At 36.4% G+C, this 18,515-nt stretch overlaps 1 protein-coding gene across 9 annotated transcripts in view; it reads left to right on the top strand.

Moving 5' to 3' along the window:
• kif1b (kinesin family member 1B) overlaps positions 1-17,446 on the top strand; it is a 77,948-nt gene extending 60,502 nt beyond the window's left edge. For 6 of the 9 annotated variants that reach the window (XM_084099602.1, XM_084099600.1, XM_084099601.1 and 3 more), the window contains 21 exons: positions 863-992; positions 2,001-2,145; positions 2,284-2,374; positions 2,605-2,723; positions 3,365-3,420; positions 5,539-5,647; positions 5,797-5,863; positions 6,918-7,002; positions 7,141-7,246; positions 7,750-7,776; positions 9,915-10,029; positions 10,112-10,245; positions 10,630-10,691; positions 11,207-11,352; positions 11,458-11,700; positions 12,784-12,852; positions 12,933-13,033; positions 13,122-13,274; positions 13,443-13,635; positions 13,726-13,844; positions 14,578-17,446. In XM_084099602.1, the coding sequence (XP_083955728.1) occupies positions 863-992; positions 2,001-2,145; positions 2,284-2,374; positions 2,605-2,723; positions 3,365-3,420; positions 5,539-5,647; positions 5,797-5,863; positions 6,918-7,002; positions 7,141-7,246; positions 7,750-7,776; positions 9,915-10,029; positions 10,112-10,245; positions 10,630-10,691; positions 11,207-11,352; positions 11,458-11,700; positions 12,784-12,852; positions 12,933-13,033; positions 13,122-13,274; positions 13,443-13,635; positions 13,726-13,844; positions 14,578-14,620 (2,313 nt within the window). In that variant the 3' untranslated portion in view covers positions 14,621-17,446. The remainder of the gene's footprint in view (positions 1-862; positions 993-2,000; positions 2,146-2,283; positions 2,375-2,604; positions 2,724-3,364; positions 3,421-5,538; positions 5,648-5,796; positions 5,864-6,917; positions 7,003-7,140; positions 7,247-7,749; positions 7,777-9,914; positions 10,030-10,111; positions 10,246-10,629; positions 10,692-11,206; positions 11,353-11,457; positions 11,701-12,783; positions 12,853-12,932; positions 13,034-13,121; positions 13,275-13,442; positions 13,636-13,725; positions 13,845-14,577) is intronic. The other 3 variants (XM_084099604.1, XM_084099603.1, XM_084099598.1) reach the window with 1 other exon arrangement.
• Positions 17,447-18,515: the final 1,069 nt, after the last annotated feature.

Below are 18,515 nucleotides of genomic sequence, written 5' to 3'. Positions count from 1 at the left end.
AGAGCTCTTAACGGTGGCTTGAGTCATTGATAGCAGACTAATGCAGTTATTAATGCAGTTATTATAGAGATAGAGAGATTAAGCGTGTGTGAATTACCTCAGTCTGTGCGTCTCTCAACAGTATTCGGCAGCACCGTCTCTAATAGTGAAACTGTAAGTTTATCTGCTTCAAGAACAGCGCCGTTATTACATTGCTAGTGAGAAATGTCATGTAGCTTTTAAGTTGCTAAAATATTTTAATGATAAAATCGTCAAAGCAGCACCACATTTCTGTGCGAGTGCGTGTCCATACTGCATTTGTGCATTTGAGTTGGAGAGAGTGGGAGAAAGGGAGTATGTGCTTTCCATACATAATAAAACGTGGCAAATTTTGTCATTTTTATCTTACTGTTTACTAAATTTATTTGCTTGGTCAGTGTCGTTGTGGGTTTTGGTTCTTTTGCTGTTGTAGGCTGTAAGGACCTTTGAAATAACTAAACCATTTGGTGAAGTGATATGGATATTTTAAGGCCCGTTTATCACAAAAAGACTATTCATGTATAGACAGATACTAAGAGAATGAATTTCAAAGGATACCCAGTTGAAGTTTAAAAATGGATCTTGTCTCAAGATTGACATAGTTTGTATAAGGTTTGAGTTGTTTATGCATATACTGAGAGACATTTTGATGATCGCTGCCTTTTTTAAATTTCTCTCTCTCTCTCTCTCTCTCTCTCTCTCTCTCTCTCTCTCTCTCTCTCTCTCTCTCTCTCTCTCTCTCTCTCTCTCTCTCTCTCTCTCTCTCTCTCTCTCTCTCTCTCTCTCTCTCTCTCTCTCTCTCTCTCTCTCTCTCTCTCTCTCTCTCTTTTATTCCACCATCCAGAGTGATTTCTCCCCTGTGGTGATGACCCGCTCTGGCCTCTCTTTGGAAGAGCTGCGTATTGTGGAAGGTCAAGGTCAAAGTACAGAGGTCATCACCCCTTCAGAAGAGATGAACAGAATAAATGACATGGGTGAGTGTGTATGCACAGGCCAGCTGGCAACCCCTGAGCTCTAAACAAAACCGTTCAGTCTGAGTGAAAAGAAATGCTTACACATCCAGACGATGCTGTTGTTTTCTGGTATGTCACATTTGATTTACACTGCATCAGTGTTCAGAATGCATTTGGACCAAATAGATTCTTCTAGCAGGTTTTAACAGGTCAATATAAGTGATACAAAGACCATGGACAAGATTTACAGATGTTGTTTATTAAAGGGATAGTTCACCCAAAAATGAAAATTAGCCCATGATTTACTCACCCTGAAGCCATCCTAGGTGTATATGACATTCTTCTTTCAGACGAATACAATCTGGAGTTATAGTGATTTATAGTTTATACATTTTCAAATATGGGTATTTACCTTACACAAACCCATGGCTTCACTTCAGATGGCCTTTATTAACCCCCTGGAGCCAAATGGATTACTTTTATAATGGATGGATGCACTTGCTTCAAATTTTCTCCAGCCATTCACTCCCATAATAAAGCTTGGAAGAGCCATGACACTTTTTTTTATATAACTCTGATTGTATTCGTCTGAAAGAAGAATGTCATATACACCTAGGATTGCTTCAGGGTGAGTAAATCATGGGCTAATTTTCATTTTTGGGTGAACTAACCCTTTAAAACATCACATAATATCAAATAACTATCAACCTGCATTTTTTGCAGTATATATTTATTTTTATAGAATTAGATGATTCTGCACTGTAGAAATAGTAGTAGAAATAGTAAAAAAAAACATACAGTTGTTGACCAAGAAAAACTAAATCTACAATTTAATTCAACATCTAAGATTTTTAGATATATTTCTTAAATAGAATTACGGTAGATGGTTCTACACAGTAAAATATAATTATAGGGAATGCCCAAGAAAATCAGCCAACATCTACAATTTCACATTAACTGTGTATAGATCCATTTACATAAAACAGTCTAATATTATGTATATTTACACATGTGTTTTGTGTCTAAAAGACCTGAAGCTTGGGAACGTGGACACAAAACTGGGTGATGGTTTGGCAGAGCATCTGGAAGTGGGTAGTATTTTCACTTTCCGCGTCACCGTTCTGCAGGCGAGCAGCGTCCCGCCCGAGTACGCAGACATCTTCTGCCAGTTCAAGTGAGTCAGCCTGTCTCCATAGCAACCCTTCTTTCCCGTCTCATTGGTCTTTATTCAGACAGAGCACACACCTTCACATAAATCACGCAAACACACAGTCACGCTTCTCACAGTAATCCGGTCTCATGCTGCCAACAGCTTCCTCCATCGTCACGATGAGGCTTTCAGCACAGAGCCACTGAAGAACACAGGCAAAGGTGCCCCGCTGGGCTTTTACCACGTACAGAATGTAAGTGTTGAATGCAGCGAGAGAGATGAGGGTTTTAAGGAGGAAAATGAAAATTGTGATGGTATAAACACCCCAGAGTTGTTAATAGAGAGTACTCATTCAAATATTTCATCAGGCTAGATGCGTATAATGAATTATGCTTCATTATTTAAGCATACTATCTATTTGCCTACTATCTTTAGGTAAATATGAATGTGTTGCCAACTTATTTATGCGGTTTTCACATCCAGATCTCAGTGGAGGTGACGGAGTCCTTTATTGAGTACATAAAGACCAAGCCAGTTGTGTTTGAAGTGTTTGGCCATTACCAACAGCACCCACTGCACATTCATGGACAGGAACTTGTCAGGTAACAACCTGTTGTCCAGTTTTACATATTTGATAAATATTTGAGTGCATTTCAGGGATGTAAACACATTGATGGTGACTTCACATTTGTCTGATTTTTAAAGGAATGACATTTTAGAATTGTTAAATATCAAATAAATTTTTTATTTTATCTTCTATAGTTTTTACAGTGCTGTAAGAGTTTGTCATATTAGTGTTATATTAACATTAATTATATAAAATTATTGTATTTATTATGTTGAATTCGCTTTTATTTTTATATCTTAATTTTAGTTTACATTTTAGTAGTTGTTTACGTTTTTTTATTAGTATTTTTTTATTCATAATATTTCTGAATTGTAACACATTTATTTTTAATTTAACAAATTTTGCCTTAAGTCAATATTATTTCCCTTTGTCACTGACAGCATGCTGTTGATGGAGTTTGATTTTTGTTTAACCTAGAATATTCCTTTACTTATTTTATCAGCATGTTCATTGTAATAATTATAAATATTTTATATTTGTTTATACAGCATATAGTAGCAGGAAATAAATGTTCCTGCAATCCTAACTGAGTGGTTATGCCCTTTGATTAAAGCATTCAGATTTATTCTAGTTTTTCTTTTGCATGTCTGATTTAATTTTCTGCTTCTCTTGTAGCCCTTCTCAGCCTTCCAGAAAGTACTACCCTCCACCTATGCCTCTGTCTAAACCAGGTATGACGGCAACTGCTATACAACTCAAAAATGACATCTTAATTTGTCTTCATGAAGAACATTACATTATTCATTAAGTCAGCTTGAAGGGTCTTAAATTTGCATAAGTAACAATAAAGCAATTCCTTAAATAATCCTCGCCCAGAGCGTGTATGCTCCTCTATCTCCCCTCTAATTATTAGTGTAATTCATTACAAGATTCATTAAACAAGGAGCTACCTCAGTTCACAATGATGCTGTAATCTCTGGCTCTTTCGTTTGATACGGTTATCTCCTCTCAAAAGGGCTCTGGATCCCATTTATGCGGCAAGTCAGTTTGAAAGACGAAGTTGTCAGCCGTTCCTGTCCAGACTGATGTTATTTATTGAATTTTTTTTATAAAGAACAAATCTCCCTCTGTGACCTAAAATAAAACAAAGGCTGCAGCCTTGAAGTGTCATCCATCCTGACGGCGTATTTATCTTCACCTCGAGCTGTCAGTCTTTTATATCGCAATATGAATCTAGAGGTGCTACAGCTCAGCTGGAGATAATTGGAAAAGCTGTGGTGCTCTTTGTGATTTATAGATTGTAGATGTAGTGTGTTTAAAAACCTAAATGTATGTAAACCGATATGTAAAAAATAGTCATACATATACAATCTCGTTCAAAGAACTGTTAAGATTGTTTCAAATCTCCAGGTGCCATTCAGGCATTTTTAAATACCTTATACAGTTCTTATACAGATGCAAGGTACATATAGGGATTGGACAAATGTGAACACCTGGGAAATGGGTGATATTTCTTTATTAAGGTGTTTCATCAGCATCTGCCCTTAAAATAGCTTCCAACCTTCTTAGAATTGATTCATACAACTTTTGAATATCATGACATTTGTCAATTGCTTCAGAGATGTTTGAAGGAGGGATTCTGCTTCTCACTCGATTATTTTTTAATATTACACAATAACATTTTTGAATATTTAAAATGAAATTAACTATAATATTTCTTTATTTCTTTATTTAGAATTAAGTTTGATGCAAAGATATTCATGAATTTAAATGTGGAATTTAAATGTGGACCCCTACATTCTCTAGAATGTCCATTTCTCACATGTAACTCCATCTTTATCTTTGTCATTTCAATCCACATCCTCACCACTCTCTCCTGGGCTGTCCGCCCAGACCATGCACGTAAGATTGAGTTGATCAGGTACCTGATGAGCGGGTACGTGCACGGCCAAGTGTTGGACACAATCTCGGAGCATGCAAACGCATTGGCTTCCACGGCCGTCGCCAGTCTAGAGGAAGGGGTAGATGATCTGTCCCACTTCCCCTTCCTCCCTACACCCAACAGCCCCATTCTCAGAGTGCCCAAACACGACGGTTGGTACAGAGCCTCAGAGGCGCAGAGTAGTTTAGGTCGATAGAGTTTGGGTCTGTGCTGTGCTTTAATGTACTGTGACCTTAGTGTAGCCCATCATCCCTACCCAATGACAGAATCCCAGTAGATGTTCTTTTAAATGTAGATATTCCTAATGCCGAAGATAAGCTATAAAAGCTTTTCCTTGAGCTGCTGTGTTTTTAAGTGTCACTCTCTCTTATTTTTCTCCCTGGTTGATCTAGACTCCAGTGACAGCTGCTTCGTGTTTCCTCTTGTGTTACTTTAAAGCTGTAGTGCTAATTAAATCTTGTTAGGTGTTTTCCAAATTCTCTTGCTAGCTTCCCTGAAGATTTTTTTTTTCTTTTCACAAATGACAAAAAGCTCACATCAAGTTACACAAGTGTTTTTCCTCCATCTCTGTGCATAAGATTTCCTGTAGCTTTTCCCCAGCGCGATGACTCCCACCAAAAAATACAGAGCGCTGAAGGAAATGGAGTGCCACCCCTTAGTTGAAGTTTCAGGAGCACGTCAGCTGTATTGATTTTCCCGATGTAGTATAGAGTTTCTTGTGGATGCTTTGTGTTTTCTCACATTACGTGACTCATGCTCATATTGTTTATCTGTCATGTTCAGCATTTTTTTATTTATTTTTTTACTTGGCCTTTTTAGTGAAAGAAAAAAAAAAAGGCTAGTTTAAATACATCAGCCATATGGTGCACCATATTCCTGCCCTATTAATATTTCACTTACCTTGCAGTGCCAGCCACCAAACTGAACACCATTACTAAGTCCAACCTGGGTCAGTGTGTGAGCAAGTATGACCTTGTGGCTTGGTTCGAGATCAGTGAACTGGAGCCCACTGGAGAGTAAGTGAACCATTCTGACATCTACATACAGGCCCAAAATTTCTGGTTAAAATGGTTTTACTCGGTTGTCTCAGTAAGCAGCATTTATAGAGAAAAAATGTTGCTCTAAAGGCTGTTTGCACATATAAATGATGTGTTGTTTATTGTAGGTATATCCCAGCAGTAGTTGATCACACAGGAGGTCTTCCCTGTCATGGCACATACCTTTTGCACCAGGTATTTATTCTGGCTTTCACTAATATGAGTGTAAATATTTGCTCTTACAATGATTCGGTTTACAATTCTTTTTTTGGTGTCAGTTTGCTTTAGTTTGATTAGTTTTATACGTGTGTGTGTGTGTGTGTGTGTGTGTATATGTATGTGTATATGTATATGTATATATGTATATGTATATGTATATGTATATGTGTATATATATATATATATATATATATATATATATATATATATATATATATATATATATATATATATATACACACAGGGCCAAAAATGAACACTCACCAAGTGGTTGTAAAAATTGGCATTGGCGAGTATATGAAACGGTCTCAATCGCCAGTTAGCTGGTAACATTTTTTAGAATTGTAACAAAGCAATATCCTAAGAACATGAATCACGACAGTTAACGGGCCAGTGCTGCATCGTCACGAAAGTTTAAGCCTTTCCAATATAAATATTTAAGCGCATTACTCGCGTGCCGTCTAGGAAGATTTCTGTGAAAGCGTGCGCCCAGAAAAGTAAACTTGACTAAATTTCTCCATCTGAAATGTACATTTTCACTGGTATCTAAAATTATGGTGTCATAACTGTCTGTTTTTGCAAAAATGGTTTCATGGCTGTTAAAAAATATTTATGCCCGGTAAATGTTCTTAAGTCAAAAGTTAGTTTTGGGCCCTATATATTATACAAGTAAGATAAAACACATGTTATACATACAAATATGCAACTGGATGAACAATGTTGTACTGGAATAATGACAAAAAATAGGCCAGAAAAAAACAACAACTGTATATTGTATGTTATATCAATTATGATTGAACTTTGAATACTGTTAGCAATGAATTACATTTTCATAGATGTCTGCATTGCAATGCACTCTGGTCTTGTGTTCTTCTGTCTCTACGTTCTATTAATATTAAATTCTTTCTGCATTTGTGGTCAGGAAATCTGTAGTTTAGCCTAAGGATCATGTTCATTGTCCTTAGCCAAGGACATGTAAATGATTCAAATTGAGATTGCTTTTAGTAACCTGTGTTGCTTGTGTTTTCAGGGCATCCAACGTAGAATAACAGTCACTCTGATCCATGAGAAGGGCAGTGAGCTGCACTGGAAGGACGTCAGAGAGCTGGTTGTTGGTCAGTACAAAGTTTGTTTCTGAAATCTTAAATAGAACATATAACATACAGCTGTAATGCTGTATTGACCAGTCAGTTTTATAATGTGTATTGTAAAGGCTACAGCCATCTGACATCGGATCATTGTGTCTGTTGCAGGTCGAATCAGGAATAAGCCAGAAGTGGATGATTCAGCTGCAGACGCAGTCCTGTCTCTCAACATTATCTCAGCTAAAAACTTGAAATCTTCCCACAACTCCAGCAGGTATGCTGTGTTCGCGCTCCACATTTGACAACCTAAGGACCTTTTCCCAGTAAAGGGCCTATTAAATCAAGTATTAAGCTCATTTATCTGTCTGCAGTCAGTGGCAGGTCTGCAAATGCTCTACTCACCTAATGCAAATGCATCTACCTAACTGCTTAGAATTCAGGAGAGCATGTTGAACATGAGTCATCGCTGGGAAAAATCCTGCAGGGATCAAGAGAGCCATCTAGTGGACCAAAAGAAAAACAGCAATTTAACCAATAAGCACAGTGCCCTGTACAGCTCTATTTATTTTGAAAATCTGCATGTTGTGTTCTTTTAATGATGCCAGTTTTCTTTATTCTCTCGTTTGCTCATTTATTTCCTTTGCCTGTTTAATCTGAATGCTGCTTTTTGTCTTTTGATTTGTAAATATTTCTGTTGCCTGACTGTTTCTGCTTGTTTTGTCTCTCTTTTTGTTCTCGTCCTTTTCCTGCTGCGGTTGGATTCTTGGTTTTGCTCAGCCTTTGTATTGATAGCGATATTGCTAGGTATCAGAACCACCTGATCATAAAGCATTTTTACCATCAAAGTGCTTTATGAGATGTTTGTGATCTGTAGGCGTAACAGTAGCAGACCTATGTACTGCATCTGTGTCAGTGTTTCTCTCTTAACTCATTCTACATAATAGTATGAATTAAGGTGAAGTATTACTGTTGAATGTGCAATGAAAAAAAAACTATTCTAAAAATTTGCTAAATTTAAATGCAAAATCAAAATTTTATTTTATTGGGCCTGACCCATTTAAACTTGAAATATGGAAATTAGATATCACATTATTAAATTTAAACACATTTGCATATTAAGTGATTTAGACTCCACATTTGTTTAAATGTAATCAACAACAGACCAAAACTCAAACCCTTTTGTCATATGGTTATTTAATGTAATATTTGCTTATATGTGCATGTACTGTAAATGAACATACATTTCCCCTTTTTTAAGATAAAATGGCTCATTAAATTGGCAAAATTTATATATAATATAATATGAGATGTATTATGTTTTCTTTGTCATTCTAAGAAAATAAACCTTTATTTAATAAAATGTATTATATATATATATATATATTTAAATATAATATAAAATGTGAATGTGTATATATGGTTTTTTTTCATTGCTTTTGCATGTAGTATCTCACCTTAAAACTATTAAATAGATGAGCTTTTGCCACCACATGTCTTTAAAAAAACAAACAAATATCTGAATGAATGTAGATCTGACATTTCGTTTGATTATACTCTACATTCACTGTATAATTATATTTGGCTTGTTAGCAGCTGAAATCTGAAATGATGAGTCTAGATACAGACGCAGGCAAGCCTTTGTGCATCTATGTGCCATTTAAACAATGAAATAAGAAGGAGAAAGGGAGGGGAGGGAGTGGAGAAAAAGACACATGGATATTTGAGGATGAGTCACCTGTGTGAATCTCATTCTCTGTCTCCATGTGTCCGTTCATATAAATGGTGTGCCTTTGCTTATAGTCTTCACGGCGCTGTAGCTCTGAGTCACACACACGCACACTGCTTCCTTACAGTCTACTTCAAGCTCACACCAGATCACTATTAATGTAGCACCTGTCAACACTCTGGTGTTGTGTTGATCACTATGCGACTCGAACGCATCAACAAAGTATTTGGGCACAGAGATCTCCCAACAGCGCGTGATACAGCTGTCATTACACCTCATGTTTTTCACAGTGAGATTGTCTGTGTGAGCTGAAAGTTTGCAGGCAGCATAGCTAATATATTTATTGTAGAAGCCTGATGCTTCACTGTCATATGCACAGTTAAAAGTCAACATGAAATCAAAATTGAACCTATTCTCTTACATTTTACTGTTAATACACATTTTTGGCCTTATTGGGAATAATTCATTGGTGCATGTTAAATAAAGAGAGACACATTTTTATTTTGATTATCGTTCAGGTACGATACTGTTCAAAAGTTTGGGGTCAGTACGATTTTTTTAAATATTTTTGTAAAATAATATATTCAAATATTACAATTTAAAATAACTGTTTTCTATTGTAATATATTTAAAAATGTAATTTCTTTCTGTGATGCAAAGCTGATTTTTTTGCATCATTACTCAAGTCAAGAAATCTGCTAATATGCTGATTTGGTGCTTAACATTTCTTATTATTATCATCAATGTTGAAAACAGCTGATTAATATTTTTGTGTAAACCATGATACATTTTTTCCCCATGATTCTTTGATGAATAGAAAAATCAAAAGAACATTTATTTAAAATCGAAATTGTTTGTAACAAAGTCCTAAATGTCACTTTTTATTTTTTTTATATATATTTTTTTAAATACATGCTTGCTGAATAAAAGTATCATTTTCTATTATAAAAAAAAATACTGGCCTCAAACGTTTTGGTGTATTGTAGTGTAAATGTAATAACTTTTCATGATCCAGTCAATTCCCATTTTTTATGTTATTGTATATTCTGTATATTGTATATGTAAAATGGGTTGTGAATGACATTTCATGTTGTCTTTAAGCACATCCACACAAATAGTGAATAGCATAATTAATCACTTAAGCACCAGTAAACATCCTTCCATGGGTTCATATTGTGTCTATATCCTTAAATCGAATGCATTTCTCCTTTCTCAGGACGTTCTACCGGTTTGAGGCTGTCTGGGACAGTTCCCTGCACAACTCTCTCCTGCTGAACCGTGTCACTCCCTACGGAGAGAAGATTTACATGACCCTGTCAGCCTATCTGGAGGTCAGCCTTGACTCTTTTTAAAGGACTAGTTCTTTAGAAGCAGGTTTTACAGCATTGACGTGTGCTAACCACTTCCCTGCAGCTTGATCACTGCATCCAGCCTGCCATCATTACCAAGGACATCTGCATGGTCTTCTACTCCAGAGATGCTAAGATCTCTCCTCCACGCTCCCTGAGGAACCTGTTCGGCAGTGGTTACTCCAAAACTCCCGACTGGTATAAAAAAATTTTTTCTTTTATTTCTTTAACCACAAAAAAAAACAAAAAATGTTTCTGATGGTTAGTTGACTTAAAATACTTTTAGGAGATATCCTGCATTGCGACATGCTGTACTCAATCTAAAACTATTTTAAAGTGCATTTTAGCACATTTTGTCACATTTTACCTAATTTCTGAAAGACTACATGGAATATTAATGGACAACACTCCCTTACACATTCATATAAATGTTAAACGGGAATCGTGATTTTTGATCAAAGAAAATATTGATGGACATCTTAAACATCAACTATCATTAAAGTCTTGAAATGTGTGTTCGGTAAATTTGCTATGTGTTTAGAAACTTTGCTAACACTCTTTCCTGATGTGTTTCCATTACAGTAATAAAGTGACAGGAATCTATGAGCTTAGCTTGTGCAAAATAGCTGACACAGGAAGCCCAGGTAAGATTTTCCTAAACTTTGTTTTTTTAAACAAAAAAAACATAAACAAAAAACCATTTGCATTAAATTGATCAAAAGTGACAAAAAAGCCATTTATAATGTTACTAAAGATTTCTATTTAAAATAAATGCTGTTCTTTTGAACCGAACTGAAGACTGGAGTAATGATGCTGAAAATTCAGCTTTGCATCACAGGAATAAATTACATTTTAAAATATATTAAAATAGAAAACAGTTGTTTTTAATTGTGATAATATTTCACAATAGTAGTTTTTACTGTATTTTAAATGCAGACTTGGTGAGAAGAAGAGAGTTCTTTCGAAAGAATTAGAAAAATCTTACTGACCCCAAACCTTTGAATGGTATTGTAAATTTAGAAAGAATATTAATAAAATGGATAACTTCCACAGTTTTGTACAAAAATTTAGCAAGATGATTTTTCTATTTAGCATTAATGATTCTGCATATTGATATAACAGGCCTGCTATATTAATCAATTTCATTGTTGTTTTTCAGGTATGCAGCGGCGGAGGCGGAAGGTTCTGGACACATCTGTGGCGTATGTGCGTGGAGAGGAAAACCTGGCAGGCTGGAGACCCAGAGGAGACAGTCTGATCCTGGAGCACCAGTGGGAGCTGGAGAAACTCGAGCAGTTGCATGAGGTGAGGATAGAAGACTTTCACACTCTATGCTGCCTGTGTTTATCTGTAATATCCCACAGACAGTCATGATCTCCAGACCCTGATGTCCATTTCTGTCTTTGACAGGTGGAGAAGACCCGTCACCTGCTGCTGCTCCGTGAGAAACTGAGTGAGACGCCTCCTCCTAAATCCCTGAGCGAGTCTCTGTCTCCCAGTCTGAGCAGCGGCACCCTCAGCACGTCCACCAGCATCTCCTCCCAGATCTCCTCCACCACCTATGAGAGCGCAATCACGCCCAGTGAGAGCAGCGGATACGACTCTACAGACATCGAGAGCTTGGTAGACCGTGAGAAGGAGCTGGCCACTAAGGTAAAAGACCCTACAAGTACTACTTTAATAATATTTGTTGTGATTTTAATATGTGACCCTGGATCACAAAACCAGTCACAAGTTGCACGGGTATATTTGTGGCAATAGCCAACAAAACATTGTATGGGTCAAAATTATCGATTTTTCTTTTATGCCAAAAATCATAAGGGTATTAAGTAAAGATCATGTTCCATGAAGATATTTGGTAAATTTCCTACTGTAAAAAAAAAAAAAAAAAAAAAATATATATATATATATATATGAGTGAAAGCAGCACAATCGCGAACATAAATGGAAAACTTTAAAGGCGATTTTCTCAATGTTTCCATTTTTTTGCATCCTCAGATTACAGATTTTCAAATAGTTGTATCCCGGCCGCATATTGTCCTAACAAACCATACATCAATGGAAAGTGTATTTATTCAGCTTTCAGATGATGTATAAATCTCAATTTCAAAAAATGTACCCATGTGACTGGTTTTGTGGTCCAGGGTCACTATATGATTCTTTATTACTGTAAATCCTTAAATACTGTGTTCCATTTGAAATCAGATATAAGATATTCCTACTTGATATGTCTTGATATATAGACCTACAATTCAACCATTAAAAAATTTGGGGTTGGTAATAAAAAAAAAAAGTTTCTTATACTTATTACTAAGGCTGCATTTTATTTTTGGGATAAAAAAAACAGTAAAACAGTGATACTGTTGTGAAATATTATTACAATTAAAAATTACTGTTTTCAATTTTAATATATTTTAAAATGTAATTTATTCCTGTGATGCAAAGCTGAATTTCAGCATCATTACTCCAGTCTTCAGTGTCACATGATCCTTCAGAATTCATTCTAATATGCTGATTTGGTGCTCAAGAAACATTTCTAATTATTATCAATGTTGAGAACAGTTGTGCTGCTTAATTTTCCTGTGGAAACCATAATTCAGGATTTCTTTGATTCTATTCTATAGCATTTATTTATAATATAATTATTTAAGTATCCTTACTAAATAAAAGTATTAAGTGTATATTGTATGTCTATTAGAAGGAAGGTGTGTTTATGTCGTTTGATTTCATTTGCAGTGCCTCCGTCTCCTGACACACACTTTCAATAGTGAATACCAGATGTGCAACAGCATCAGTGACTGCAAGGTGACCTGGACTTTCAATTTGATTTGTTCCAGTTCATACAAAACTGGTTGTTTTTCACAGTTTTTCACTGTCTCTTTCAGTTGTCAGATATCTCTCCTATGTGCCGTGATCCATCCGTCACTAGTTTCAGCAGTGCTACTCTCACACCCTCCTCCACCTGCCCCTCTCTGTCAGACTCTCGGTACAGTTCAGATGTTAAAGCACAAACGATACATTCCAAATACAGTCTTCTAAAAGTGAAGTATCCTAAAAACATCTGTCTTGTCCAGGACCCCTGAAGCTAATTCTCGTGCCACCAGCCCCTCATGCTCAGACTATGAGAACTTCCCCATGGTGCCCATTCTGGAAACATCCTACCTGGCCCGTGCCGGCAAACACGAATTCCTCAACCTTCTGCCTGATATTGAGGAAATGAGACCTGGGTGAGAGTTTTGACATACCCGACACATTTATTTTTGCGTTTAGTCCATTCTCGCAAGGATCAAGGTGAATTTGTGCACTTAAATCATTCAGGCTGTGTTACGCGACAGTCAAATGAGGCAGCAGTAAATAAATATGCTGGTCTGACGTGCCCTTCTGTGTTCACTAAGGTCTGTGGTATCAAAGAAGGGATTCCTCAGTTTCATGGAGCCCCGCTCCAACTCTTGGGTGAAGCACTTTGTGGTGGTACGTCGGCCATACGTGTTCATCTACAACAACGACAAGGACCCGGTGGAGAGAGGAGTGCTGAATTTATCCACTGCCCAGGTGGAGTACAGCGAAGACCAGCAAGCCATGCTCAAGGTAAAGCCTCATTCACTATTTGGAAACCAACTGTTGTCATGTGATATATGTCATCTGAATGCTTAATTATTGCTTTTTGATGGCTTGCAGACACCCAATACATTCGCCGTGTGCACCAAGCACAGAGGGATCCTCCTCCAGGCCAACAATGACAAAGACATGAATGACTGGCTATACGCCTTTAACCCACTCCTAGCAGGAACGATAAGGTACACATCCCAACCTTTGCCAAAAAAAAAAAAAAGGGTTTTATACAATATTTTTGGTACTGTTACCTATAGTTAACCCAGTCTAGCGTGTCCTCTCCACCTTTATTTTGCAAACATTCTTTGCATTGGGTAACAAAATATCAAACTAAGGCCCTGTTTACACCTGGTATTAAGATGTGTTTTGGTCAATTAGATCACAAGTAATCGAGGGAGACACATTTCCATTTGCCCTTGGTGTTTTAATCCTTTAAGTCTCTTTTGTCCACTTTCGACCGCTTCTGTCCTGATTACTTTGAGGGGAGGGTCTATGGGCGGGTAAATATCTGGGCTTTTCCAGATCTTACGATCTAATGGATGAAATAAGCTCACGCAATTTATATGAATGTGACCGTAGATGATGGCAAAAAAAAGCTTTTGTTTCTGCTCTGAAAGCAGCAAGGCCAGGCCAAACGCTGTGAAATCAGGAATGGTGTGAAGCCAAACTTGGGTCTTCTTTATGTCCTGTCTGGCTAGCGCGCTTCCCATAATGTTTACGCATTAGGTCAGGAGAAGGAGAGTAGGTGGTCCTTTGGTGTTTATTTGAGCATATTCGACCACATGAAATCAATCCGGTCTAATGCGTTTTCGACTACCTCTAGAAATGTGGTCGAAAGTGGACAAGCTCAAAACGTTTTAGACCTCGCTTGAACCTGTACTTAGTCGTCCACCTGACTCTTTCCATGTTCTCCTACAGGTCAAAGCTGGCGAGGAGACGGTCCGGCCTGATGAAGAACTGAACGAGCGCGCATACATGCAGAGATAGTGCTCTTTTCTCTCTGTCTACCTTTACAGCGTACCAAGTGTGTTAACACTTCTAAATCTTTGTGGTTCTTGACGGTTTCCTCTTGTATGTAGACCTGTGGCTCTGTTCTCCTCTCCAGCAAATGAACTTTGAGTTCCTGAACACCAACTCCCTCTCCTCCCCCCTCTCTATTGTGTTATTGATTGGATTAATTCTGTCTTCAGTTTTTGTTCTTTGTCATAACTGAACCTCCTTCAAGTAGCATGTTGTAATAGTCTATTTGTGTGTGCACGAATCTTCAGGGCAGGTTCTGCTTTCACTTGAGCTACTCTTGTCTGTGAAGATCATTCTTACAGTGTTGTCTGCCAGGAAAATCTTACCCATGTGGCAAAGCCACAACCCTCAGGAGAAAGTTGGCTTTGCTTAAAAAAACAATAATAAAATAGAATATTATAATGTATTATAATATAAAATATTCCATATTTAATGATCAACTTTCTCTGATAGAAGATATACAAAACAAAAACAAATAGCTTCGCTCCAGATATTGCTGAAAAAAAGATTTTTAGATGGACCAACGCACTTCTTGAAGACGCTTAATTTTCAAAACGAGACAAAAATGGACCCCTAAACTGAATGTTATTGCAGTATTGGCTTATTGGATTTTGCCGAATCAAAGCAAGCCGTGATAGTCGAGATGTTGACCATGTACATACAGCCGTTTACTCGCCCAGCCTGTTGTAATGTATTTGCTTGACATTTAATTCCACACGTCAAGGACGTAAAACATACCATTAATAAAGTACAGTATGTAATCATAAGACATATAATACCAAGGAAAGATGACATCTCACATATCGGTAGCCTACAGGAGTATTCTGCTCGGTTTAAACGATTTCCTCAGTAGATTAGGCTAAAAAAATGGTGCAAAAGAATTACCTTAGACACAGAACACCTGACCGAATGAATCCATTTGTACATAACGTTCAGGATTACTGTGCATAACGCTATTCATGGGTTTCTCTCCTTACTGTATTACTAAAACACCATTTTCAGGGCTGTTTTAGCATGAAAGATCTGACGGTTTTGCCTCTTCTAAAGACCAAACGGTTGAGTGAGGTACTGATTTAATTGGTTACGGTTTCCAGATGATGGATTCAATTATTTTTCGCTGTTTCTAGAGAAATCTCAAGTCAGCAGGATCATTAAACCAGTCTTTTTTCTTCTTGAGAATTAAGCATCACTTTTTAATATTATTGAACATTTACCATGTATCTCTACTGATTATCTTAACTTATTTTTTATTAACATGTGATCAGTGTTTTACATTATACAATGAAAGGCAAGAAAGGCACTTTTCCTCATTTTTATTCAGCTGTTCTCATTTACTTACAGTGAAACAGACCAAGTTTGACACTAGAACAGTTTCATCACTGTCAGTAGAAATTGGGCCATTTATGCAGTTCACTGCAGTGCAGTGTGCAGTTGCAGTGAGAGAAAAGGGATGGTATGTGTTCTGCTTTATTGTTTTTGTTTCGAAAATCTTTGCTCTGTATGTTTGAAGACTTGCAGTCAAAGCACAAGTGCTGAAGTTACCAGTGATTCAGTTTGATGGAAGTTTCAGGCGACACAACAGTCCTCTGGTCAGACAACCAGCAGGAATTATTGTCACAGGAAGACTGATCACTGTCATTCCTTAGGAAGTCAATATTCTTGCTGCTCATATTTTCACGGGAAACGCATGAAAACTGCTCGGAAAGTCAAGTCCTTGGGTCAGCCAGCCCGTAGGCCTTATCTGAGCTGTCGGATTGTTACGGCATCTGTGGAAATATTGAAATTGAATATTCAGATCTGGCACATAGTGCATAATGAGCACTGAAGGATAGCTTTTATATAATTACATGAGTTACATAATATTTGCCAGGGCAAAGGTTTTTGATGTTCTTTTTTTTTTTTACCATCTTTGTTGAGTGGCTTGGTTGACTAATGTTGATATTCATAATGAATTTCATTAACTGTATTTATTGTTTTGCAATGTATATATTAGTTTGCAGCTCTTTGCACATAATGTGTTTATACAACTAACAACAGAACAAATAAAGCTTGAACTATGTTGTTGTTTTCTCAAATGGAAACCAAATGATTTTAGGTTGTGGTGTTTTACTCATTGAAGTGGACTTTGAATGTATGAGTTTCACAAGAAAATGCATGAATTATCTGATGAAAGAAGAAAAATATCTTAATTAGGGACTGACATGTTGCTGTGCTTCTTAGTTCTTGAAATAGGAATTTGACCATGTTATAAGGGCACTTTTTCACATTTAGTTTAGATACAGAGGGCAGAGTTGTGACGAGGCCTGTTCATTTTCATTTCTAACATCAGGGAATATATTTTCTAGAAATATAACATTATGTTTGACTTTTCCTGATGCATTGACCTCTGTTTTCCACTCATGCATTTTTCCCATGCTGCCTTTGAAGCAACCCTGGCTTTACTGTATCACCCTTATCAGATGAGCATCATTCCCTCTCATTGTGATGAAACGACAGAAAACAGTTCAGCCATTTTCATTAACACTGTACATTATTTGTCAGATTGGCTTCATTTTCATACTTATTTTGTAAATATTTAATGTTGTATGGAACTTGGATTAAAATGTAAATATGTCTTCTGTATTTGTAATAATTATAATCCATTCGCTGTATAGCCTAGACGTGTAATGCATATATCTTAATTCTGTGTATGGTAATCTTGCACCATTGACCTGTTTAGTGAATGAGATAGAAAAATAAAATTACAACCAGTGCATTAGACGAAGAATGGATCTTGTTTTGTGTCTATTCACAATACTTAGCATTAATATTTTGCATTAAATATTTAATTTTTGTAGTGTCTTAGTTTCAAAGGCCATTATTTAGTTAAAGTAACATTTCGCATGTTTCACAATATTTAACACTAGATTTCTACTCAAATGAAGATATTTTTAATGAGATCTGAGAGCAACTGAAACTTTCCCGCTTCATAAAGTTCATAAAGAGATCATAAAAATAATCCATATGAATTGAGCAGTTTAGTCCAAATTTTCTGAAGAGACTTGATCACTTTATGAACAGATTGAATTTAGGCTTTTATTCACACATAAACATCGATCAGCAAACATAAACAGAAGCTCAACCGAACCTGCTTGACATGCAAGAACAAACCTCATTGGTTCTTGTGGAAGCTCAAAAGTGCTGCGTAACACGAGAATGAACCTCATTGGTTCTCGCACATCAAGCAAACATGCTTGACCTTCCATTTACCACAACTGTGAATTGATGAATGTTTATATGTGAATAAAATCCTAAATTAAATCTGTTCATCATTTAAAACGATTGTGTCTCTTCAGAATATGTTGACTAAACCACTCAATTTGTAATAGTTTTACGATTATGAACTTTTTGAACTGGTAGTTGCATAGCTGTCAATGGAGGGACAGAAATCACTCAAGATTTCATTAAAAATATCTTCATTTGTGTTCCGAAGATGAACGAATGTCTTACGGGTTTGGAACAACATGAAAGTGAGTAACTGATGACAGAATTTTCATTTTTGGGTGAACTATTCCTTTAAGATGCAAAAAAGCTTGTTTTATTCAATAATTGACAAAATTATTATTAGATACAAATACTAACCCAGGAGTTGAGCAAAACAAAACAAAAATTTTTTGACACGTCTGATTGTATCATGCATAAAATGCAAAATCATGCATTTATTTGCATAAATAAAGTAACATTGGAACATTTTTAATATGGCAATTTTTATAAAAGGAAGAAGAAAAACGCCTATTTAACTGTTTTATTTATTAATAATAAATAACCGAAACATCTTAGCTATTTAATAAAGTTTA

Source organism: Abramis brama, assembly GCF_963993115.1.
Source record: "Abramis brama genome assembly, chromosome: 22".
NCBI lineage: Eukaryota > Metazoa > Chordata > Actinopteri > Cypriniformes > Leuciscidae > Abramis > Abramis brama.
This window is presented reverse-complemented; position numbering and strand designations above follow the sequence as displayed.